A 25,825-nucleotide genomic window follows, 5' to 3' on the forward strand; every position below is an offset into this window, starting at 1 on the left:
ATTCTCAATCCGATTGGCTAATTTCCGCGTATTTGTGACGTATTTGATAGGTGTGGCACAATCGCGTCACTCTCTAGTGACATCTATCGTGAAGAGCCTATAGGGAAAAGCAATCTCGCGCAAGCGCAGTTTATGTCAAAGGAAATTTTCTGTTGCGAGACCCGAAAAAATGGTCGCGAGTAAGACTTTTAAATCGAGGAGATCCTTCCTCGAATCGAATCATAATCGCCTAAATCCTTTTTTATCGCGTAATTAAAATATTCCTTTACTCGATTAAGGCTTAATTAGTTCGTGATTAATAATTATTTACCGTGAAAAATCATCGCGTAAACGGGACCAACCCGTCATTGTGTGCGGAAAAAGTTTTCTCAACCCCCCAAAAATCGTAATGGCGCCAGCCGATACTACGCTTTAAAATATTCAACATTAAATTAAACCCTCGTTAAATTATCAACCTAATTAATCCAGGAATGGAGCTACGGGTTGGTAACAAATACAGACTCGGACGAAAAATAGGAAGTGGTTCCTTCGGTGATATATATTTAGGTAAGAAGTATATTTATTATCATTTAAACCTTAGGCCTATGTTAGGTACGGAACGCATCCTTGGATGGATTTTTATATCATTCTTACGTTACCATTGGCCCCCTTTCTTACGGCCTAGAACGCCAAGGGTGAACCCAAAATTACACAAGGGGGAAATGAAGCGTGAATTAAAATCATAGTAAACGTAATTTCCTTAATTAAAATTACGTAACCTTATCCCTAGTTCCCACAAAATACATCAATGGTTACTGAGTTAGGTTTTACATAATTTCAAATCCATTTAATGTTTGCTCAGATCGTGAGAGTCACACTCTCTGAGTTGGTGTGCCTCATAGGGGTAAAAGGGGGTCATTAACACGAAAATTACCAATTTCCTCAGTTAATTTTTCCCCATAAATGTATTTCTCCTATTTGGGGTTACCATCCATATTTCCATTAGCAAGTGTATTATACAATACACGTTACTAAGCCAAACCTGGGGGTTCCTTTGTTATGTAAATCAGTTTGGGTGTGATGATGAGGAACTCTTGTGGGTTTTAATATTATAAACCTATTTACGGGTATCACGTTAATCTAGATGAAAAAAGACCGCCATTCAATAGAAATATATAAATATTTATTTAATGAATGGCAGATATTGTCAAGTATTTATTACGTGTAGGTTTAAACATTGAATGAATAATTGGTTTTAAATGTTACTGAACTGAACTGAACTGTAGTTTGGGTTATGATTTAATTAAATTGATGGGGTATTGCGGTATTTAACAAAAGGTATTTCATCCCTAAGGTACAAATATCGTAACCGGGGAAGAAGTAGCTATTAAATTAGAATGTATAAAGACAAAGCATCCTCAGCTTCACATAGAAAGCAAATTCTACAAAATGATGCAAGGCGGAGGTAAAAAAAAAATGTTTCTTAAAGTGTATTGTCAATATTTGGGGGTTGCTACAATATTTAGGTTGTGATAATCGCGTTAAAAGTTTGTGAAACATGGCCAAATTTGATATCATGACTCATCAGAGCTTTCTTTGTCTGTTCTGTAAATAGTATTTATTCCAAGAGGTTCAAAGATACTAGGGGTCTTGAAGAGGGGTTTTATTTAATTTTGAAAGTGTTAGAGAAAGTTTAGGAAAGTGAAAGTTCATGTTGTTTCCACAAATGAAATATCTGGAAGATAATATGTGTGAAATCCATTAAAAAATAGGCGAAAATGTTGTTTGTGTTATGGGACCGAGGAATTCATTAAAAAATAGGCGAAAATGTTGTTTGTTTTGAGAGGAATCCATTGAAAAATAGGCTAAAATGTTGTTTGTGATGAAAGGAATCCATTATAAAATAGGTGAAAATGTTCTTTATGATGAGAGGAATCCATTACCAAATAGGCGAAAATGTTGTTTGTGATTAGAGGAATCCATTAAAAAGTAGGCTAAAATGTTGTTTGTGATTAGAGGAATCCATTAAAAAATAGGCTAAAATGTTGTTTGTGATTAGAGGAATCCATTAAAAAATAGGCTAAAATGTTGTTTGTGATGAGAGGAACACATTATAAAATAGACGAAAGTGTTGTTTGTGTTAAGGGACCCATTAAAAAATAAGTTAGAATGTTGTTTGTGATAAGAGGAATCCATTGAAAAATAGGCGAAAATGTTGTTTATGTTGAGAGGAATCCATTGAAAAATAGGCGAAAATGTTGTGTGTGATGACGGGAATCCATTATAAAATAGGCGAAAATGTTGTTTATGTTGAGAGGAATCCATTGAAAAATAGGCGAAAATGTTGTGTGTGATGACGGGAATCCATTATAAAATAGGCGAAAATGTTGTTTATGTTGAGAGGAATCCATTGAAAAATAGGCGAAAATGTTGTTTGTGTTGAGAGGAATCTATTAAAAAATAGGCGAAAATGTTTGTGGTGAGAGGTTTCCATTATAAAATAGGCTAAAATGTTCTTTATGATGAGAGGCATCCATTACCAAATGGGCGGAAATGTGGTTTGTGATAAGAAGAATCCATTACCAAATAGGCGAAAATGTTGTTTGTGAATAGAGGTATCCATTATAAAATAGGCGAAAGTGTTGTTTGTGATAAGAAGAATCCATTACCAAATAGGCGAAAATGTTGTTTGTGAATAGAGGTATCCATTATAAAATAGGCGAAAGTGTTGTTTGTGAATAGAGGTATCCATTATAAAATAGGCGAAAGTGTTGTTTGTGGTGAGAGGAATCCATTATAAAATAGGCGAAAATGTTCTTCATGATGCGAGGAATCTATTATAAAATAGGCGAAAATGTTCTTTATGATGCGAGGAATCAGTTATAAAATAGGCGAGAATGTTCTTCATGATGAGAGGAAGCTATTTCTTTCATTGTAAAATTAAATTACGTCATGCAGATATTTGTCTTCTGTCTTCATTAAAAGAAAGGATTCTAGGAAATGGTAGTTTAACAAGCATTTCCACTGAATTTTTATCATCGAGAAATCCAGAAAAAAAAAATGCTTTAACGCGCTGATAAAATAGGTTTATTTCGCGTATTTTGTAGCAGCCCTGAAATTAGACGTGATCTTAACATCCCAAATCCCCACTTTTTTTAATTCATTAAACATTGCCAACAAACAAAAAAAAACCAACTGTTTTAGTGGGAATTCCCTCGATAAAATGGTGCGGTTCGGAAGGGGATTACAATGTGATGGTGATGGAACTGTTAGGTCCTAGTTTGGAAGATCTCTTCAATTTTTGTACTCGAAAATTTTCCTTGAAAACGGTCTTGTTATTGGCCGATCAATTGATTAGTCGCATAGAGTACATTCACAGCAAGAACTTTATTCATCGGGATATTAAACCCGATAATTTTTTGATGGGACTGGGCAAAAAAGGAAATCTCGTTTACATCATAGACTTTGGTTTAGCCAAAAAATATCGAGATACGCGTAGCCATCAGCACATACCCTACAGGGAAAACAAAAACTTGACGGGAACCGCACGATACGCCTCCATCAACACTCACTTAGGAATTGGTAAAGTCCTTTTTATTTCTTTATTCTACAACTGTCCCCCGTGACCCTAACGTATACCTTAGTGACACATTTTTAGTAGTTCGTCTTAAAAATTCGTCACCGAGTTGAATTAGCCTTATTCCTGATCAGCGCCACCTACCCATAGCGGCGACTTTGAGAACTACTGTAAGCGGCAAGCCAATCAGATGTCGCTAAAATCTGGTGACGTCACTGACTGGCACTCTCGGGTCTTACCAAAAATGACGTCACCAGATTTTCGCGACATCTGATTGGCTTGCCGCTTACAGTAGTTCTCAAAGTCACCGCTATGGGTAGATGGCGCTGATCAGGAATAAGGCTAATTGACTAGTAGTTGTCGCTCTGTTGATAGTTTTACGGGGTTGTTTTTAGAACAAAGTCGTCGAGACGATTTGGAGTCTCTCGGCTACGTCCTAATGTACTTCAATAGGGGTAGTTTACCCTGGCAGGGCCTTAGGGCGGCCACGAAACGGCAAAAGTACGAGCGAATTAGCGATAAGAAAATGTCCACCCCCATCGAAGAACTTTGCAGGGGTTTTCCTTCCGAGTTCGCCACCTATTTAAATTACTGCCGTTCCCTGAGATTTGACGAGAAACCAGACTATTCCTATTTGAGGCAGCTGCTCAGGAATCTTTTCCATAGACAAGGCTTCACCTACGATTACGTTTTTGACTGGAATATGCTGAAATTTGTAAGTAACGACTTAAGAAATAAACCCGAGAAGTTCCCTGGTCACGCGAGTTGAATTAACCTTTGGTTGTCCCGTGTTTTGATTCAAAAAAGGGAGGTAATCGCAACCAGGCATCCTCTCAAGACCAGGATCAACCTCAGACGATGGATGAAGCTCGAGGGGTTCCAACAGGTAAAGTCTTAGATGACCTATAAATTTACCCGACCGACCGACGGGGGGGGGACCAACCTTTAAATTTACCCGACCGACTGACGGGGGGGACCAACCTTTAAATTTACCCGACCGACTGACGGGGGGGACCAACCTTTAAATTTACCCGACCGACTGACGGGGGGGACCAACCTTTAAATTTACCCGACCGACTGACGGGGGGGACCAACCTTTAAATTTACCCGACCGACTGACGGGGGGGACCAACCTTTAAATTTACCCGACCGACTGACGGGGGGGACCAACCTTTAAATTTACCCGACCGACTGACGGGGGGGACCAACCTTTAAATTTACCCGACCGACTGACGGGGGGACCAACCTTTAAATTTACCCGACTGACGGGGGGACCAACCTTTAAATTTACCCGACTGACGGGGGGGACGAACCTCTAAATTTACCCGACTGACGGGGGGGACGAACATTTAAATTTACCCGACAGACCGACGGGGGGACGTACCTTTAAATTTACCCGACCGACCGACCGACCGACGGGGGGACGTACCTTTAAATTTACCCGACCGACCGACCGACGGGGGGACGTACCTTTAAATTTACCCGACCGACGGGGGGACGTACCTTTAAATTTACCCGACCGACCGACCGACGGGGGGACGTACCTTTAAATTTACCCGACCGACCGACCGACGGGGGGACGTACCTTTAAATTTACCCGACCGACCGACCGACGGGGGGACGTACCTTTAAATTTACCCGACCGACCGACCGACGGGGGGACGTACCTTTAAATTTACCCGACCGACCGACCGACGGGGGGGTCGAACCTTTAAATTTACCCGACCGACTAACCGACGGGGGGACGAACCTTTAAATTTACCCGACCGACTAACCGACGGGGGGACGAACCTTTAAACTTACCCGACCGACTAACCGACGGGGGGACGAACCTTTAAATTTGACCGACCGACCGATGGGGGGACGTACCTTTAAATTTACCCGACCGACCGACCGACAAACGGGGGGACGAACCTTTAAATTTACCCGACCGACCGACCGACAAACGGGGGGACGAACCTTTAAATTTACCCGACCGACAGACGGGGGCGAACCTTTAAATTACCCGACCGACAGACGGGGGCGAACCTTTAAATATACCCGACCGACCGACAAACGGGGGGACGAAATTTTGATTTACCCTATGGGGAAACCTTTCATTAGGGGTAGCTGGAGTCAATCCTGGAGCGGCGGGAGCCAGAGGTGGCAACGCGTTGTCCCAATTCATGCCGACGACAGCCCCGACCAGCGCCACAGCGGCCAGCATTAGTCGACTTAGAGGAATCCAAGACGCGGGAACTTCCTCGTCAGCCGGGCCAAGCGTACCGGGCGGCGTGATAGGTGGCGCCACTGGAGGTAGGTCCTCCGTCTCAATGAGTTACTCTGGCGCGGGTGGTAGATCGGCCGCTTTGATGGCTGCAGCGGCCGCTGCCCCTTTCCCCGCAGTTGCTTCGTCCACCGCCAATAACTCCGCCTCCGCTGGTGTGGTGGGAGGCGTGCCGGGTGGAGGGAACATACCGCCGGGAGTCACACTCAGGTCCCAGACACGATCGTCCTTAAGAATACAGGAAGCTGTACCGAGATGATTAAGAAGCCCTACTACCTTTAATTAGAATAATAATTTTTTTTATTATTATTATTATTTTCCTTTCCGTGCCGTTAAAATATTCTAAAAAAAGATCGCCAGCAGTTTATTATAATTTATCCCTTTCTTAGTAACCAACCGACTAGTCTTTAGTTAATACCCAACCAACCAACCAGCTCCTTTCCTTTGTAAATATTACCCCCCCCCCCAACCATTTTTTAGTTAGTTTTTGGTTTTTTAAGGAGACCACCTCCGTTTTTCCTAAAGCTGTTGTCTAAACAAACAACGCTCAGAACAACAAACTCTCACACTCGCTAAGACTAATAAAAATAGGTAATTTCCTTCCCTATTTCTACTAATTTCCCCCCCCCCCCTTTTTTTCAACTTCATTGTGTATACAAAAACGTATTTTCATTGAATTAAAAGAAATTATTATAAAAAAAACCGTCCTTCAAATTAGTATGGACGAAATCAGCTTATTTTTAAGCCAAGGCTTAATGAGAACTAAGCCTAATTTGATCTAAAACGTTTTGTCATTGATTCAAGAGGAAATTCAATAAAAAGCATCCTACAAATTGGTTTATATGAGCGAAATCGGCTTATTTTGAAGCCAAGGCCTAAGATACTAAGCCTAATTTGACATAAATCAACTATTTTTAGATTCTTGATTGATTTAGGCCTAATGATATCTAAGCCTAATTTGGCCTAAATCAACTAGTTTTACATTCTTGATTGATTTAGGCCTAATGATATCTAAGCCTAATTTGACCTAAATCAACTAGTTGTACATTCTTGATTGGTTTAGGCCTAATGATATCTAAGCCTAATTTGACCTAAATCAACTAGTTGTACATTCTTGATTGGTTTAGGCCTAATGATATCTAAGCCTAATTTGACCTAAATCAAGTAGTTGTACATTCTTGATTGATTTAGGCCTAATGATATCTAAGCCTAATTTCACCTAAATCAACAAGTTGTACATTCTTTATTGATTTAGGCCTAAGATATCTAAGCCTAATTTGACCTAAATCAACTATTTTTACATTCTTGATTGATTTAGGCCTAATGATATCTAAGCCTAATTTGACCTAAATCAACTGTTTGCGCGTATTTGGTTGATTAAACTCCGCAAAATGGCGGCTATCTTTCTTTCCTTGGATTTAATGCTGAGTCATACTCATTCTATCCGAGGTTAGGGTTAGTTTTAAACCAAGGCTTAACACACTAAGGAAATCCGCCATCTTGGAGTAATATTTTAAGCAAATTTTGGTGAAAATTTCACACGTTTTTTATCATCAGAGAAACAACTGTTAGTTTTTTAGTTTCCTTGTTTAATCATTCAGAAGTGCTGAGTCAGTATATGATGCGAGGTTAGTATTAGGCCGAGGCTTAGCTAAAATAAGCAGATTTATACCATCTCGGAGTGAAATTTTAGGGAATTTAGTTGAAAAGTTGTCACATCAAACGTTTTTGTATAAAACAAAACTCAGATATGTTTTAATTAACACTTATGTATGTTCCTAAACCCTAAAACCCTAACTTGGTTTTTAATTTTATGCTTACTGTTCTGGTTCTACTACTTTCGCTATCCAATGGCAGCGCTTTGTAAATAATATAAATCTTTTTTTCTCTCTTCGCGCCTAACACTGAAAATATTTAGGGATAAACTTAAATAAACATTTAAATATTTGAAAAAAGAAATAAACAAATTAGTTTCGGTAAAGAAAAGGAAAAAAAAAAACTTTGTAAAAAAAAACCAAAAAGGAAAATAGGCTTCGGAAAAAAAAACAAATAAAACCCACAAAAGGGTTTTTGTGTAAAAAGGAAAAACAAACAAACAATGAGTGAAAGAATTCTTTTTTTTATTATTATTATTATTTTTATTGACGAGTTTCGATACAAGTTGGGAATTGAAACGAACAGAATTGAACAGAATTGAACTGAACTGAACTAAAAAATAAAAAATATAAATTCTAAGTTTTCTACGGCGAAATTAGTTTTGTCTATAGTTTATAGGTGATAATTAAATCTCAAAAAATAAATAAATGAAACGTGTCTTCTTCTTCTACTAGTGTATTTAATAAATAAATAAATAAATAAACAAACAAACAAACATGGGGGCGAAAAACTAATCTTCACACACACGGAGTTTTGAGTTCACAAAACGTTTTTTTTTTTTTTTTGGAGAATTCATCACGTCGTCACGTCACGTGTTCTTCTTCGTCACGTGATCATAAAAGGAATTGAATTGAATTGAACTAATCTATCGTATTTTGAATTATTTTTGGAAGGAATAAAAATAAAGTAAAATAAAATAAACAATACGTGTGAATATAAAAAAGTGCGGTTAATTTTTATTATTTTTATTTAATTATAATTAAAGAAAAAAACTAATTAATTAATTAATACACTCTTAGCTTTTGAAGGAAATTAAATGAAGAAAAGAGATATAGCGAATTAATTATTTAATTAATTAATTAAACCTAATTAATTAATTAATAAAGAAATAAATATTCTCTCCCCTCCCCAAACATTTATAATTTTTAATATCATAGATTGATTGCTGTTGGGTGCCTTGGAAAATGTTTCGGAAACAACTTTAAATAACAATTAAGCCAATTTAATTAATTAATTAACGTGTAATATTTTAATTTTTTTTTTTTTTTTTTTTCACTGAGAGAATTTCAAGTTCGGTAAATTCTACATCGGGATCAAAAACAATTAATTAAGACTTTAGAAAAACCTGCCATAATTGAACTAATGGTAAACTTAAATATAATTGATTAAGACGCGATCGATGATGTCGGAAATTAAATTTAATTAATTAATTAACTGGGGGATTAACGACCGGTTATTTAAAAAATAAAATATTATAATTTTAATATTTTTTATTTAATTTTAATTTTTATCGCGGAAATTAATAAACGATTTTGCGCCATCGTGATTAAAAACAATTAAGATAATTATTGTAAATATTATTGAAAATTATCTCCCTTAGTTTAATCGGCTAAACCTAAAAAAAAACAAAGGACCATTAATTGGTGTTTATAAAAAAAAAGTGAATTTATTTACCCCCACCCGCTAAACAAACAAACAAACAAACAAACATAACTGTGAAATTTATTTGTGCTGATATTTGTATACTCGTTGGGACTTCAAGACCAAAAAAATTCATCAAAATAACAAACAAACAAACAAATAAAACCAACCAACAAACAAAAAAAAAAATAAATAAACAGCGGCAAAAATGTGTATAAAAAAACTAATTTAAAGTTTAGTTACTTTATTTAATTTATCTTATATTTATTTAACAAGTTTTAATTGGGTAAGTTAAAGTATTAATTGTTTACCCAATTTTAATTCCATTTAGTTTAATTATAGTATTCTTTCTAGGTTTAATTAGACTAAACGAACATCCTAGCACGCAATGCTTTCTAACCCATTTTTCTTTCTATTGAATGCTAATCTAATAACAACACCTTATAACAGCAGCCCGAATATTTATTAGAAATATTTACTTTAATTATAATTATAATTATATTTTTTAAAAATTATCTTTCTTTTTGGGGTTAATTTCAGGTTCGTTGCAAACTAGACGAAACGCCATCGCGTTAAACCCTTTGGAAAATACATCTAGCCGTAGAGAGCAACATAATTTATAATTAATTTGATAAAGTTTTATCTAAAAAAACTATATTTCAAAATCTCTAGAAATATCTGAACATTTTTGAACTGTGGGCGTGTCAAGGGGGTGTTCCCGGGTAACCGTAGGGAACGCCCCTTTTGTAAATAGCGTAAAAATATTTCGCGTCTACTGTTGCGAAAATAATATTACTTTGTTTTTTAATATTTTATGTACAACGTTGAAATATTATTTGTGACAATATGGGACAATATATCGATCGAGGAACATTTTATAATCGTGACAATTATTTAAATAATGTTGACTGAAATTTTAGGTCAAGTTTTTATACATAAAAACGTCAACAAAAACAATTTTTGTGTGTAAAATACTAAAATTTTATTTTTGCGCGTTGCGTTTTGAGTTCAATTGTATAATTATTAAGTTTTTTTTTTGGTTAAACGAAAGAGTGACAAAGATATTGCCGCCTTAAAATCTAATATTAATTTTTTGTAGTTAAAATTATACTAATTATAAAGTTTTACCCTAACAAGCATCAATTAAAAGGTAAAACAATGTTTGGAAATAGGACAAAAATTAAAGAGATTTGCTTAGGTCATTTTTTGAACTGTGTTAAGATGTATTTGGGCGTGGAAGGGGCGTTCCAGCGAGCTCTACGGAACGCCCCTTTTTCCCGCGCTATTATACCGGTAAGGTTGTATAAAGTGGCCATTTTGACGGGTTATGTTATAGTGAAATTATTATTTAGGCAAGTTTTACATGTTTTTGTAAAAAGTCAAATTTATTTCTGGAATTATCTACCGAAGATATCTGTTATGTTCCATTTTCTTTGTAAATAAATTAATTTTAAGCTTCCAGATAACGTTTTTTTGCGCAGATAAATCTCTTTCAGGAAGCCTTGGCTTAAGCAGAGTTATTATACACCGAGTAAAAACTAGGGCAAATTCGAAGGTAGTATTAATATTAAATGTTGAACACCGAGCAGTCAATAAAATTCTATTTACTCGGTCGATATTGGCTCTGTTTAATCATAAGCCAATCGTAAGTCTCACATGGTTATTGACATCTTACGTCATATCTAACGTCACGAGAGTCAATAAAATCATGGGATACGTTTCGTTGTTTTTATGATTATGACACAAACACCGAGTTTAAATTAATTTCGTTAAATTTTACAGGTAAAATTAAATAATTTAAGTTATTAATGGCCTCGAAATTGTATTAAAATGGATGAAAAGTAAGCGGAATTTTATTAAAACGCATAGAAAATTACGTAAGATTATATGAAATTAGATAACAATCAGGAATCCTTAAGCCTTGGCTTCGTAATCGTAATATTGTTTCGTTTGCTGCTAAACTAAACTGCTTGCCAGGGAAGCTTCTTGTACCTGTAAAGGGGGCGTGAATGTCAATGTACCGCCTTGATATTTCAAATTATCGCTTGATTATTTATTAATTATCCCAATTATTTTTCGTTATTAATGTAATATTTTTTAATAAAATTTATTTTACTTGCACCTTAATAATATTAAACCCGAGGTTAGTATGTGTTATTCAATTAATCCTTAGTTATTTTATGTTTTACTATACAAATGTCAATATTTAACGTAAATCAAAAAACTCGCTGTGATTTTTATCAACTCACTCCATAGAGTAGTGGCACTCCATGTTAATTTCTTATAGAGCGTAACGTAGCCAAAGGCAGGGAGGTGCCATTACTCTACAGTCATACCACCTGTAGTTTTTTGTTTATGAGTTGTGGTAGAAGAGGAAGTTTACAATTAACTGTACTGTAGTACATCAGTTAGTACGCGCAAGGACGTGTGGTTGTAAGATTAATGGCAGCAATTAATCTGTAGGGGCAAAGTTAATAAGTAGATTTGTAGATGTTTGAATGCCACGTTATTAGTAATTACTCAAAAAAACACTATCCACGTCATAACCTCAAGGTACAAGGAGGATTAGATGTTGAATATGATTATGAAGCGAGCTTATTCTCTTCAGTTCCTCCGCTCATTTAACAGAGTACGACATGTGGTATGAAATAGTTACGAAAGAATTTCCCTTTTTAGTTATTAATGCTTAATAATCTATCTTATCGCTAAATTAATAAATATAGCGCGTAGTGCAAAATTTTTATCATTAAATTAAATTAAATTACATAATCGAGGTTAATAATAAAAATGTCACAACGTTTACCTCGTTATTCTTATCATTACGAACCTCTTGCTTCTTATCAGCATCCTTATCATCGCCGCTCTTTCAAATCAAAAACCAAGAGGATACTCAAATTTCCGTTAAAAGCGCTATGCACCTTTAAGCGATTGATCTACAAAGTCTTTACGTATTACGCGTTTCGTTATCGAACATCGAACATGGCTCGATGTCGACAATTTTGGCTTTTAATATGGAAAAACTTTGTATTACAAAAACGGCATCCTTGGGTGACATTATTCGAATTAGGGGTTCCGACCCTCTTCTCTATTTTGCTCATGGTGATTCGGACTAGAGTCGATTCGGATTATATAAGCGCGCCGACGTATTATAAACCATTTCCGTTGTTACATAACCAATTTATTCAAGACGTACCTCAACTTATTCGAAAAGGTAGCAAAGTTTATCAAACGTTATTTCTAACCGATCGTCCAGTCGTTTCGTACGCGCCAAACGAAACTCACGTTAATGAAGTTATGTCTAAAGTCGGTGATAAGTTAAAATCGCACGTGATTGGCTACGAAACCGAAGAAATTATGTTAAACCAAATGTTATTTCGTAATGATACGATTTATAAAGCCTTAGCCATTGTTTTTCCAAATGAGTACAAGAGAACCGAGTTTGCTGAAGAAATTTATTATAAAGTAATTTAATTTAATTGAAGCAAAGCGCGGGAACCCCATGCAAGGTGACTTTCCTTACTAACTCCAGTTAGGTAGGAGGCCTTTGTGGGCGGGGTTTATAAGTACACTTGAAAATCCCGCCCACGAAGGTAGGAAGCCTTTATGGGCGGAGTTATATACATTTACAAATCCCACCCACGAAGGTAGGAAGCGGCATTTTCGGGCGGGGTTTAATACTTAAAAACCCCGCCCACGATCTTAGGAAGCATGTATTGGCGGAATTTATATAAGTACATTTATAAATCCCACCCACGAAGGTAGGAAGCGGCATTTGTAGGCGGTGTTTATAAGTACACTTATAAATCCCACCCACGAAGGTAGGAAGCGGCATTTGTAGGCGGTGTTTATAAGTACACTTAAAAAATCCCGCCCACGAAGGTAGGAAGCGGCATTTGTAGGCGGTGTTTATAAGTACACTTAAAAAATCCCGCCCACGAAGGTGGGAAGCGGCATTTGTAGGCGGGGTTTATAAGTACACTTATAAATTAAGCCCACTAGCCTTCGCTAAGTCTAACTCGAAGTTCAGGAGGAAAGTCACCTTGTAAGGGAAATTAAGCTTTATTTAATTCTAATTATTTTAATCCAAGGTTCGTTTAAAATCAACGACAAGCGCGGGTCAAACGAAACAATTAGCCAATTGGAAAACGCAGTTAGTATTCCCAGTTTTTCAAGGGTTAGGACCTCGCGAAAAAAATTCCTATAATGGTGGAGATCCCGGCTATCTGAGCGAGGGTTTTTTGACCTTACAACACGCCGTAGCCGCTTCAATCGTTGAGCGTTTTAATCAAAGTTATAATGATTCAGAGTTGGATATAAGGATGCAACGTTACCCCTATCCACCTTATTACGACGATAACTTCTTGATAGCACTACAGTTTTTCTTTCCATTGGCGCTATTATTAAGTTTCATCTACCCTTCTTTGAACATAGTCAAGAATATCGTTTTGGAAAAGGAACGTAGATTAAAAGGTTCGTAGTTTATTTTGGCGGGCAGTTATTCGCGATTTCACGGTTGACAAGGCTTAGCGTAAGCCTTGGTATTAGCTAGTCGGAGTCCTAGAAAATATTATTATAGATAAATATCATTCAGTATTTTACAAATTTTAACTATCTTGTTAAGTTAAAAGGTTAGTTGAATAACTGTAGTTTATTTTGGATAACCGTTAATCGCAATTTCACGGTTGACAAGGCTTAGCGTAAGCCTTGGTATTAGCTAGTCGGAGTCCTTGATAATATTATTATAGATAAATATCATTTAGTATTTTACAAATTTTAACTATCATGTTAAGTTAAAAGGTTAGTTGAATAACTGTAGTTTATTTTGGATAACAGTTAATCGCGATGTCACGGTTGACAAGGCTTAGCGTAAGCCTTGGTATTAGCTAGTCGGAGTCCTTGATAATATTATTTTAGCATTTTTTTTAAATTTTAACTATCAGAATCAATGAAAATGATGGGCCTTAGTAATTGGCTTCATTGGTTGGCGTGGTTTATCAAATACCTGATGTTCTTGTCAATCAGCGTTGCTGTTATGACCATCGTCTTGACGGTGAAAGTTAAAGGCGACTTGGGCGTCTTGGACAAAATAGATCCCTTCCTCCTTTTTATATTTCTTTTACTCTACACGATATCCACGATCGCCTTCTGTTTTTTAATAAGTGTCTTCTTCTCTAAAGGTAACTATCTTCTCCCCACCCACGCCAAGTCCTATCTTTAAGCCTTGGCCTTTTTTTTCTTTTCTAATTCTAAAGCAAATTCCGCGGCGGCTGGTGCCGGAATCCTATTCTTTTTCGCGTTTGTGCCTTATTTTATCATATTTCCACGCTATAACGAGATAAGTAACATTGAAAAGATCGCATCTTGTCTCCTAAGTAATACGGCCTTGGCTTTAGGCGCCATTGTCATTTCCATGTGGGAAGGAACAGGTAAGAATAAGGGGCTGCCTTGGCCGGTATTCCCGAGGCTTAAGGTGCCATTTTTAACTGACAAATAGAGGTTTATATTTTTCGACTCAGAAGCAGACGACGCTTCATTTGTCAGTTAAGAATCGCTTTAAGCCTTGGCTTTTTAACTGACAAATAGGGGTTTCGACTCTGAAGCAGACGACGCTTCATTTGTCAGTTAAGAATCGCTTTAAGCCTTGGCAGATGCATCGAGAATAATGTTGATTCATTCGAAAGGTGCGGGAGCTAACTTCAATAATTGGACGCAAACCACGAATCGCGAAGATTCTCTGTCCATGTTTATTGTCTTTTCTATGCTAGTTTTCGACACTGTACTATATATGACACTAGCTTGGTACATTGAAGCCGTATTTCCCGGTGAATTCGGTGTACCGCAGCCTTGGTATTTCCCATTTATGGTTGGTAATAGTTTTCTTTCGTTACTCGTAGCCCAGTCGATCACGCGCGTGATCGAGTGGGCTATGCGTTACTTGAAAGCTAAGTCTCAACTTTAAACTAATTTCTAGCCGTCTTATTGGTGCGGAACAACCGCCAGTTTTGACCAATCAAACGATTCGGAAAATGACCCTGAAAAATCGCAATTTTGCGAAAAAGAACCCGTAGGTTTAATACCGGGTATACAAATTTTAGGCCTTGGTAAAGTTTACGCTAAGAACAAGGTCGCCGTTAACAATATTAGTTTAAATATGTACAAAAGTCAAATTACGGCGCTTTTGGGCCATAATGGTGCCGGAAAAACTACAACGATCTCCATGTTGACCGGATTATTCGCGCCCACATTTGGTACTGCCATTATCAACGGGTATGATATTCAAGATGATATCGAAGGTGTTCATAGTAGTTTAGGAATATGTCCCCAACATGATGTTCTATTTGATGAACTTACCGTCGAAGAACATCTATATTTCTTCTGCAAGGTATGTTCTTGACCATTTTGTCATTCATTTAGAATTAAAAATAGGCTTGCAAAGGCTTAGAGAATAGATAACTCCCGGGAGTCACGGCACCATATGTTGCAGACGACACTGGAGGTTTTGACCACCATTTGTTATTCATTTAGAATAAAAATAGGCTCGCAAAGGCTTAGTGAAAGATAACTCCCGGGAGTCACGGCACCATATTTTGCAGACGGCACTGGAGGTTTTGACCACCATTTGTCATTCATTTAGAATAAAAATAGGCTCGCAAAGGCTTAGTGAAAGATTAGTCCCGGGAGTCACGGCACCATATGTTGCAGACGACACTGGAGGTTTTGACCACCATTTGTCATTCATTTAGAATAAAAATAGGCTTGCAAAGGCTTAGTGAAAGATAACTCCCGGGAGTCACGGCACCATATGTTGCAGACGACACTGGAGGTTTTGACCACCATTTGTCATTCATTTAGAATAAAAATAGGCTCGCAAAGGCTTAGTGAAAGATGACTCCCGGGAGTCACGGCACCATATGTTGCAGACGACACTGGAGGTTTCGGTTAATTTGCTTTTTGCGCTCGTGGCTTTCAACCATTTTTAAGCCTTGGTTTCGAATAAGAATTCTTTTCCCCAACTTTTATTTGTCGATTAGCTTAAAGGATATCTACCGGATCTTATTGAATCCGAAGTTAATCGAATGGTCGTAGCCTTGGGTCTGGAAGCTAAGAGAAAAACCTTTTCGCGAGATCTTTCCGGTGGCATGAAACGAAAGTTATCTGTCGGAATGGCTTTGGTTGGAGGATCCCAAGTTGTTATGTTAGATGAACCAACTTCCGGAATGGATCCCGCCGCGCGAAGATCAACTTGGGATTTGTTACAATCCGAGAAGGAAGATAGGACAATTTTATTGACAACACATTTTATGGAAGAAGCCGATATTCTGGGAGATCGGATTGCTATAATGGCTGCCGGTGAAGTCCAGTGCAGTGGTAAGTTTTTTTGTTTTTGACTTAGGCCTAAACTGAGTCTAATTTAAGCCTAAATTAAAAATATCGGAGTTAGGTTTACCAGTCTTTTCTTGAGCAAAGGAATTATTAGGTTAACCAAAAACTAATGTTAAGCCTACTTATGTCTAATTTTTGAACTGCGCGCTATAAGGATACGAAAATGGTTTAGGCTTAGCATTTAAAATTAGTTTTGAATCGAAAACTTAAGCCTAAATATATTAATATAGTTTCAATATAAAAAGTAGGCTTAAAGTCAAGGTTCAAGGACAATTCTAAGCCTAACTGCTTTGTAACTTAGCTAAGCCTTAGTTGTAACAACTTCTTTAAGCCTTTGTACTTTTATTTGATATAAAACAGGCTCGAGTTAAAGGCAGTATAAAAAGTAGGCTAGAAGTTAAGGTTCAAATTCAATTCTAAGCCTAACTGCTTTGTAACTTAGTTAAGCCTTAGTTGTAACAACTTCTTAAGCCTTTGTACTTCTAATTGACGTAAAACAGGCTCGAGTTAAAGGCAGTATAAAAAGTAGGCTAAAGTTAAGGTTCAAGGACAATTCTAAGCCTAACTACTTTGTAACATAGTTAAGCCTTAGTTGTAACAACTTCTTAAGCCTTTGTACTTCTAATTGACGTAAAACAGGCTCGAGTTAAAGGCAGTATAAAAAGTAGGCTAAAGTTAAGGTTCAAATTCAATTCTAGGCCTAACTGCTTTGTAACGTAGCTAAGCCTTAGTTGTAATAAGATCGTTAAGCCTTTGGTACTTTTATTTGATATAAAACAGGCTCGCCATTATTTCTAAAGAAAAAATACGGCGCCGGTTATCATTTAGTGGTAGTAAAAGGCTCCGATTGTGACGTAACTGGAATCATGGATTTAATATACGCACACATTCCATCCGCGGAACTAGAATCAAATATTGGTGCCGAATTATCATTTAGTCTCCCACACGACTCGAGCGGTAAATTTAGCGCCTTATTTAACGCCATGGAGGATTCGAAAGAAATCCTCGGGATTGACAGTTACGGGGCTTCGATAACAACCATGGAGGAAGTATTCCTTCGAGTAGGGGAATATTCCCAAACTGCCATGACGAAATTAAAAAAAGATGGCGGCGGCGGCAACGCCACTACCGCGGGGGGCGCGAATAATCTAACTGAAACACGTGACGACATTAAAAGCAGTATTTTAACCATCGATAGACCAATTAGCGAAGATAGTAGCGGATTAGTGTCTAGTTCCCAAACTGCTTGTTTGAACTCTGAACCTAAGTCGTCTTATAGTTCGTTGCAAGATATTAGCGGTGTTAGTTATAAACGTCATAGAGGGTTTATTCTGTTCCGGCAACAATTTATATCGTTAATGAAGAAACGAATGCTTCATACTTATCGGCATTGGTTGCTTACCTTGTCGCAGTTCGTTTTACCTGTACTTTTCATCACAATTACTTTAATTATATTGAAAACGTTACCGAAACCTGGGGATTCGCCGGAGAGGGTTTTGGATTTGAATATGTTTGATGGTACCACAGTACCGTATTCTGTCGGGGATAGTGAACAGTCACAACGAATGGGGGATATTTTTAACGAGATGTACGCTGGGACAAGGAATTCGCCTTTTAATGTGGCCGGAAATGGGACCATAACGGCCTTATTTCAGTACCTGATTGACCTAGGTTCGTATTAATGTTTTTTGTACACTGTTCTACTTGTTTGTGTTAAGCCTTTGTCAAGTGACAAGGCTTAATAGGGACTTGGCAGTACTACGTCATGCAACGTCAGGCTACCTTCCATTAGTGCTAAAAAGCATACCAGGAGGAGGGGCTTATATAGCTTTCATACTATTAAAAAAACATACCATAATGGCGCTGGGGGCGGAGTTAAGCCCGAATTGCTAAGTCCCTATTTTTTCAAACTTGAAAGCTATCAAAATTTTAAATTTAAACTGAAAAACAATCTTTCAAAAAGAGTTACTTCCAAGTTTGAAGTTTATAGGCCTATTTTAGGAGTTCAAGCTCTCAAGGTCGATGTTAAGCCTTTGTCAAGTGACAAGGCTTAATTTCTTTTCCTCAAACTTGGAAGTAACTTTTGATTTGAATACTAGCTAAGAAAGATTGATTTTCAGTTTAAATTTACAATTTTTGTTGTTTCCAAGTCTATAATTAAAGATAATAGGCCTATTTTAACGTTTTAGAAGTTCAAGGCCGATGTTAAGCCTGTGTCAAATGGCAAGGCTTAACTTCAAAGAACAAGTAACTTTTGATTTGAATACTAGCTAAGAAAGATTGATTTTCAGTTTAAATTTAAAAATTTGATTGCTTTCAAGTCTATAATTAAAGATTATAGGCCTATTTTAGCTTTTTAGGAGCTAGCTCAAGGTCGTTGTTAAGCCTGTGTCAAATGGCAAGGCTTAACTTCCTCTGAGATTTCAAATATATTAGTTGAAGTTAGGATTTGTTTTAAAACTAAAAAAGATCGGTTTTCAGTTTTAAATTTAGGTTGCTATTTTTAAAGATTATAGGCTTATTTTAGCATTAGCAGTTAAAGTTCGATATTAAGCCTAATTTCATTAAGCCTTTGTCAATTGACAAGGCTTAACTTCCTGTGAGTGTGAGTTCGAAGTTCGAACTGGTTCGAATATACAGAGCTTGAAATTTTCGATAGTTATTTAGGATTGTTATTAAGTTCTGATTTTAATTTTTGATCGCTTATAACTCTATAAAATTAAGCCTAATTTCGTTAATTTCCAAAATGGCGGCGCGAACAGGAGTGAAAGATCTACCGTATTACAATATGCACAATATGATTGCGGCGTATTTTAACGAAAATGATAACGTCTTCAACGTCACCGCCCTTTTTAACAACCAAGCTTATCATACGCCTGGAGTAACATTAACCGCGATATACAACGTTTTATTGAAATATTTTGGCAATAATTCTAAAAGAAGTATGGTCGTTAGTAACCATCCTTTACCGAGAACCATCTCCGAAAAAGTACGGTGCTTTTTACGTAATTAATACCTACCATAAGTTTATAAGATACGTTCCGTTCCATAAGTATGACGTCAACTACCTATACAATTCGTAATGCTACCTAGAGACTTATAACTTATGGGGAACATATCTTATAAACTTATGATGGTATTTACTTAACGAAAGGTATAAATTATGTTCTAGACCGAACAGCAACAGAACCAAGGGACAGAAGCTTATCAATTGGCGCAGGATTTTATGTTCGCTTTGGCATTTCTTATGGGAAGTTTCTCTATATTTTTGGTTAAAGAACGTTCAACAAAATCGAAGCATTTGCAACGAGTCAGCGGCGTTAATTTGATCATATTTTGGTGTACGACCTTCTTATGGGATTTTATCAACTATATATTGCCTTGCATTTTGGTTCAATGCGCTATTCTCGCCTTTCAAACCGAAGCATTGATTGCTCCAGCGCAACAGGGTAAGTTTTTATTTATTTTATTTATTTTTGTGCGCTGGGGTTTACTTTGTGACGTCATAACTCGAGGAATTTTAAACGGATTTGAGTGAAATTTTATAGGAATGTTAATTATATTGTATAGTATCTTTGTGTAAATTTTCGTTTTAATCCGTGGCCATTTTAAAAAATGGCGGCCGGAAATGTAATTCAAACTCGCGAGAATTATTTTATTTTTTTTAGTCCGTGCGCGATAGTTATTTTTGTTATGACATAACTCGCGTAATTTTCAACGGATTTCAGTGAAATTTTATACTAATGTTGATTATATCCTATAGCATGTTTGTGTTAAGTTTTGTTTAAATCCGTCGCCATTTTAAAAAATGGTGGCCTAAATAGGAAACCAAATTCGCAAGCGGCTTGTGTTGAATTTTGATTTTCTTCTAACCGTCTGTAAATTAAATTTGAATCAGTTAAGGTGAATATTTAGCGTAAATGGTCTTTATATCGTAGTTATTTAGATTTCGGTTTAAATCGGCGGCCATCTTGACAAAATGGCGACCAAAAACTAAAATAATGCTGATGTTAATTTAATTCTTTTAGCTCGCTTATTTCTGTTATTCGTTCTGTACGGATTTGCCGGTTTGCCTTTCATTTACACTCTGTCGTTTCTCTTCACTGTTCCGTCGACGGCGTACACGAGACTTTGCCTTTTTAACATTGTTGCCGGAATTGGGTGTCTATTGGCGGTGACCATTTTGGAAATTCCTCTTCTCAATCTCCAACACATCGCCGTTATTTTGGATTGGTTGTTCACAACATTCCTTCCGCATTATTGTTTGGGTAGAGCCATGTTCAATCTCTATCAAAATTACGAATACGTCAAAATTTGTTCGCTCGTTCAACCTTTTTGCAACGTCAGTGAGATGGTCAAACGTTGTTGCAAAGGTAAGTGTACGATTTTTATTCTATAAAATTGTTTTTATCACCTTGTCAATTGTTTTTCGCGTGAAACCGATCAGTTTTTAATTGTTTTTCGCGCGAAACCGAATGGTTTTAATTGTTTTTCGCGTGAAACCGAATAGTTTTAATTGTTTCTCGCGTGAAACCGAATAGTTTTAATTGTTTTTCGCGTGAAACCGAATAGTTTTAATTGTTTTTCGCGTGAAACAGAATAGTTTTAATTGTTTTTCGCGTGAAACAGAATAGTTTTAATTGTTTTTCGCGTGAAACAGAATAGTTTTAATTGTTTTTCGCGTGAAACCGAATAGTTTTAATTGTTTTTCGCGTGAAACCGAGTAGTTTTAATTGTTTTTCGCGTGAAACCGAGTAGTTTTAATTGTTTTTCGCGTGAAACCGAGTAGTTTTAATTGTTTTTCGCGTGAAACCGAGTAGTTTTAATTGTTTTTCGCGTGAAACCGAGTAGTTTTAATTGTTTTTCGCGTGAAACCGACCGATTTTAATTGTTTTTCACGTATTTTAGTCCTAACAACTCCAAAATATTTTCGCTTCAGACAAATGCGGCGATAACTGTCTAAATTGGAGCGAAGACTATTTGAGTTGGGACATTCCCGGAATTGGCCGTCTATTAACGTTTCTGGTCATTCAATCCGTATTATACACCGTACTTCTGTTCGCCTGCGAGCAAAATTTGTTCCGGAAACTACGCTACATCATTTTTCAACGAACCACGAAAAAAATTACGCCCAGTCCGAGTCGTAGCGTCGCTGTTAATGACCAGGAGACGATACCGTATCGTTCACAACCCGAAACGGCCATCGTACCTTACAGAAATAATCAAACTGAGGTCGTGACCCCGGGGCATGTGACTGACGAATCAATTGAACCAATTATAACCGAAGATGAGGATGTTTTGCAAGAAAGATCACGTATTTTGAATAATCCACTTGGACAACTGCAATCGACGGACTCTATTATAATAAGGGATCTTTGCAAGGTCTATGGTTCTCTCGTTGCCGTTGATGGACTATGTTTAGGGATTCGTAAAGGAGAGTGTTTTGGATTGCTGGGGCTCAATGGAGCTGGCAAAACAACCACTTTCAAAATGTTAACCGGAGACGAAGTTATTACGTCCGGAAATGCCTATATGGATGGATTTAACGTTAAAACTGATTTGAGATTGGTACGTAGTAAATTTTTGTAACTCTAAACCTCGTGGAATGGGTCTGAACCTCGCAGACTAGCTCTGAACCTCGGGGAATGGGTCTAAACCTCGCAAACTAGCTCTGATCCTCGCGGATTAGCTCTAAACCTCGCGAAGTCGCAAAGAACCTCGTGGATTAGCTCTAAACGTCGCGAAGTCGCAAAGAACCTCGTGGATTAGCTCTAAACCTCGCGTAGTCGCTCTAAACCTCGCGTAGTCGCTCTAAACCTCGCGTAGTCGCTCTAAACCTCGCGTAGTCGCTCTAAACCTCGCGTAGTCGCTCTAAACCTCGCGTAGTCGCTCTAAACCTCGCGTAGTCGCTCTAAACCTCGCGTAGTCGCTCTAAACCTCGCGTAGTCGCTCTAAACCGCGTGGATTAGCTCTAAACCTCGCGTAGTCGCTCTAAACCTCGCGTAGTCGCTCTGAACCTCGAGTAATCGCTCTGAACCTCGAGTAATCGCTCTGAACCTCGAGTAATCGCTCTGAACCTCGAGTAATCGCTCTGAACCTCGAGTAATCGCTCTGAACCTCGAGTAATCGCTCTGAACCTCGAGTAATCGCTCTAAACCTCGCGTAGTCGCTCTAAACCTCGCGTAATCGCTCTAAACGTCGCGTAGTCGCTCTAAACCTCGCGTAATCGCTCTAAACGTCGCAAAGTCGCTCTGAACCTCGCGGTGTCTCTCAAATTCTTCCAAATTGGACTTTATTCAATCAGGTTCAACAGAGAATTGGGTACTGTCCTCAATTCGACGCCGTAATTGATCAAATGACGGGTAGAGAGACATTGAGAATGTTTGCTAATTTGCGCGGAGTTCCTCATCGTTTAATAGACGAACAAATTAACTTCTTGGGGCGACTCCTGTACTTCGATATGCATCTGGGCAAATTAGTCAAAGACTTTAGCGGAGGCAATAAACGAAAATTGAGTACGGCTATCGCCCTAATTGGAGATTCCCCCATTATATTTTTGGACGAACCCACGACGGGAATGGACCCAGTTGCCAGAAGGTGTCTTTGGGATGCCATCATTAAAATAGTGCATATGGGAAGATCGGTCGTTTTAACCTCTCACAGGTAAGACCACAATGGTGTTTTTATTATCCAGGGGTCTTCCAGAAAGGGGGTGGTAATTGCAATAAGGACCGGAAGTACTTGAGTGGGATGGTTGTAATTTAATTAGCATTGTCACTTAGTTTCTTATGTTAATTAAGTTTAAAGGGCTCCTTCGGACCCTTAGACACATGGCCCCGAGGATTTCCATCCCCTCTTCATAGACGATCTTCCTCAACACTTTGCCCCACCGATTTCCGACCCCTAAGTAGTTCCCTCCTTGTTAATATCCCCCTTCTTTCACTCCCTCCCTCTGGTTAGGTAGGGGGGCTCGGAAATCCGCGGGGCCATGTGTCTAACGGTCCGAAGGAGCCCTTTAAGGGGTCATTGGTAAAACACTCCAATCCAATATGTTCAACCAAAACTTAATTGTGTTAGCAGTGGGTGCATCCCTTGTGGGTTACATTTGATGGTTTCCCATGGTCCCATAGAACCACGCATCCCACTCACTCATTGTACTTAGGTCCTACAATTAGCCCCACCCCTTTTTGGATGAACACTAGACAATGGCTTCAAAACTGAAGTTTCGTAAATTCATTTGTACTTAAGTATGGAGGAATGCGAAGCTTTGTGTAACCGTCTAGTCATTATGGTCAATGGGCGTCTTTGCTGCCTCGGAAGTCCTCAACATTTAAAAAACAAATTCGGACAAGGGTTCACGCTTTTAGTCAAAATAGGTCGATACGCAATATCTAGTCAGAATTCCGCCCCCCCTGTCCCATTAGAAAACGGAGAAGCTCAGTTAGTTTCTGTTAAGTCTTTTGACGCTGCGGTTGAGGATCAGTCCGAATCGGCCGGGTCGGGTGGGTCACGAGTTGGTAGTTCAACCACGTCGACGCGTCGTGAACTGTCTTTCGCGCAAAATGTAGAAGCGGCCAAAGAATTTATCGAAAGTAAGTTCGAAGGGAGCGTTTTGAAGAGCGTCCATCAAGGTTTGTTACATTATCAAATTAAGAATATGTCTTATACTTGGGCCCAATTGTTCGATACAATGGAAAAGGCCAAAGATCAGTTAAATATAGAGAATTATTCAGTTGGTCAAACGTCCTTAGAGCAAGTCTTTCTCAATTTTACCCGAGCTCAAAGACATACAGCTGATAGTTAACGAAATATTGACCCTAATTTACAATTTAAGATTAAAGGGGTAAGTCATCTAGATGTCCTGGGACGAATTAATTTTTACACCTGGTTTGTTTAAAGGGTCTGTAAACTGTAAAGAAAGCATGGGATGAAGGGGGGAGGGGTTAAAATTATTTGAAATACGTCACAGGCACCACGTGACGCCAAGATCCAAAGACTCCAGTGGACTTGCTTAAAGGGAATGTAAACTGTGTATAGAAAGCACGGGATGGGTGGGTATAGAGCTATTTCAGTGGGGGAAAAATTTCGTCTGCTACGAAAATTGGGCCTGCCTTTGAGTGTAGGGCGGCCATTTTATGAGGGTTTTCTCTATGGGTAAATAGCATTGGTGACGTAGCCATTACCCCCTCTTAAATAGCTCTATACTTATTTGAAATACGTCACATGTACCACGTGACGCCAAGATCCAAAGACTCTAGTGTTACTGGACAGCTAGTTCTTTCTTGTTTGTCGCAAGATTGCACTTGCAGCGAAGTGGTGCTAGTTTTTGAACTAAAACGAACTAAGTTTTTCTTTAAACCACGCCTCCTTTCTAAGTTCAGTCACGTGCCTCTGACGTATTTCAATTTTTTTTTTAACCAACCGCCGATGCCTACTGCTATTTTACAGTCCCTTTAAAGGGGATGTTTTATAAAGGATCACGTGATATTTTTTAATAGGAATTCATGTGATTTGAGTGCAATTTAATTGTGATTTGTGTGATTTCACACGCAGTTTTTTTTTACTGGTGCAATTTTATGTAAAAATTATTATAGCGAGTAATTGTTCCTACACTTATAGTGACTTGCCCCTCGATATTTAGAAGCCCATAATTCTGTTAAATAATATCGCGAATAATTATAGTAAATTGCCTTATATATTTATAGCATCGGAAAAAACAAAATAATTTAAAAAAGAATAAATTTTTAATAAAAAAACGGATTTAAAATTAATTAATTAATTTATATTATATTTTTAAAACAATTGAAAGATTAGATCAAGAAGTTACATAGTAGGCCTAAATTTATATATTTTATTATAGCTTTTTTCTTACATTTTATTATAGTATTTAATTATAGTTAAGATTAATTTCCCCGCTTTACCTAACTAACTAACTAACCTGAAAGGATTTCAAAGAATTAAATCAGTATTTTTATAATTGATCCAACAACTAAGGAAAAAAAAACCAAATAAATTTCTACTTTCTAGCGTATTTTAGATCAAATTTACAATAAAATGGTACGGGAAATAAAAATTTTATATATATATTATATTTATATGCCGTAATCTGCTAATTATTAGTTATAATTTTAAATTATTTATCGCACTGTTAAGTTTCATAAGTTTGGGGTTGATAATAATGTAATTAATCGTTCATGTTTCACACTAATTGTATTAACGTGAGCAGGGTTCATACAACTTTTGGAAAACCAATTTCCCTCAGTTTTTCCCCTTGTATTTCCCTGATTTTCCAGGGTTTCTTCCCATAGGTTTCCCCTGAGTTT

The 25,825-nt window shown here is 37.5% G+C and overlaps 2 protein-coding genes across 6 annotated transcripts; both read left to right on the top strand.

Moving 5' to 3' along the window:
- Positions 1-152: 152 nt before the first annotated feature.
- Positions 153-9,108, top strand: LOC149653831 (casein kinase I-like). Of its 3 annotated transcripts, none has more exons than XR_016370797.1 (7): positions 153-546; positions 1,334-1,444; positions 3,184-3,561; positions 3,952-4,271; positions 4,364-4,442; positions 5,660-6,695; positions 7,078-9,108. XR_016370797.1 is itself a non-coding variant. In XM_089846751.1 (7 exons), the coding sequence occupies exons 1-7, from the start codon at positions 471-473 to the stop codon at positions 6,079-6,081; spliced, it is 1,296 nt and encodes a 431-aa protein (XP_089702877.1). In that variant the 5' UTR covers positions 154-470; the 3' UTR covers positions 6,082-9,108. The 3 variants fall into 3 exon arrangements, 2 of the variants coding, with proteins under 2 accessions (XP_089702876.1, XP_089702877.1); XM_089846751.1 differs by having other exon boundaries at positions 154-546; positions 5,660-5,851; positions 5,942-9,108; XM_089846750.1 differs by having other exon boundaries at positions 5,660-9,108.
- Positions 6,279-24,905, top strand: Abca3 (ATP binding cassette subfamily A member 3). 3 transcript variants are annotated; one of them, XM_089846741.1, is made up of 16 exons: positions 6,279-6,413; positions 9,660-11,262; positions 11,964-12,581; positions 13,208-13,589; positions 14,060-14,296; positions 14,372-14,545; positions 14,801-14,982; positions 15,091-15,501; positions 16,151-16,487; positions 17,283-18,173; positions 19,265-19,491; positions 19,675-19,951; positions 20,531-20,875; positions 21,442-22,070; positions 22,807-23,165; positions 23,751-24,905. In XM_089846741.1, exons 3-16 carry the CDS (start codon positions 12,099-12,101, stop codon positions 24,304-24,306), a joined length of 5,490 nt encoding a protein of 1,829 aa, XP_089702867.1. In that variant the 5' UTR covers positions 6,279-6,413; positions 9,660-11,262; positions 11,964-12,098; the 3' UTR covers positions 24,307-24,905. The 3 variants fall into 3 exon arrangements, with proteins under 3 accessions (XP_089702867.1, XP_089702868.1, XP_089702866.1); XM_089846742.1 differs by having other exon boundaries at positions 9,660-10,960; XM_089846740.1 differs by lacking the exons at positions 6,279-6,413; positions 9,660-11,262 and having other exon boundaries at positions 11,713-12,581.
- The last annotated feature ends 920 nt before the right edge of the window (positions 24,906-25,825 follow it).

The sequence above is a fragment of the Phalangium opilio genome, unplaced genomic scaffold (assembly GCF_054372755.1).
Source record: "Phalangium opilio isolate 3A_F unplaced genomic scaffold, DU_Popi_V2 ptg000081l_1, whole genome shotgun sequence".
Lineage (NCBI taxonomy): Eukaryota > Metazoa > Arthropoda > Arachnida > Opiliones > Phalangiidae > Phalangium > Phalangium opilio.

What these genes read in the sequence shown, in the direction of transcription:
- LOC149653831 (XM_089846750.1), top strand. Translation starts at nt 471, where the DNA reads ATGGAGCTACGGGTTGGTAACAAATACAGACTCGGACGAAAAATAGGA. An exon ending in CTTCGGTGATATATATTTAG is followed by an intron (nt 547 to 1,333) that starts GTAAGAAGTATA and finishes TTCATCCCTAAG; the next exon opens with GTACAAATATCGTAACCGGG. An exon ending in CAACACTCACTTAGGAATTG is followed by an intron (nt 3,562 to 3,951) that starts GTAAAGTCCTTT and finishes GGTTGTTTTTAG; the next exon opens with AACAAAGTCGTCGAGACGAT.
- Abca3 (XM_089846740.1), top strand. Translation starts at nt 11,907, where the DNA reads ATGTCACAACGTTTACCTCGTTATTCTTATCATTACGAACCTCTTGCT. An exon ending in CGGTGAAGTCCAGTGCAGTG is followed by an intron (nt 16,488 to 17,282) that starts GTAAGTTTTTTT and finishes GATATAAAACAG; the next exon opens with GCTCGCCATTATTTCTAAAG. An exon ending in GATTGCTCCAGCGCAACAGG is followed by an intron (nt 19,952 to 20,530) that starts GTAAGTTTTTAT and finishes TAATTCTTTTAG; the next exon opens with CTCGCTTATTTCTGTTATTC.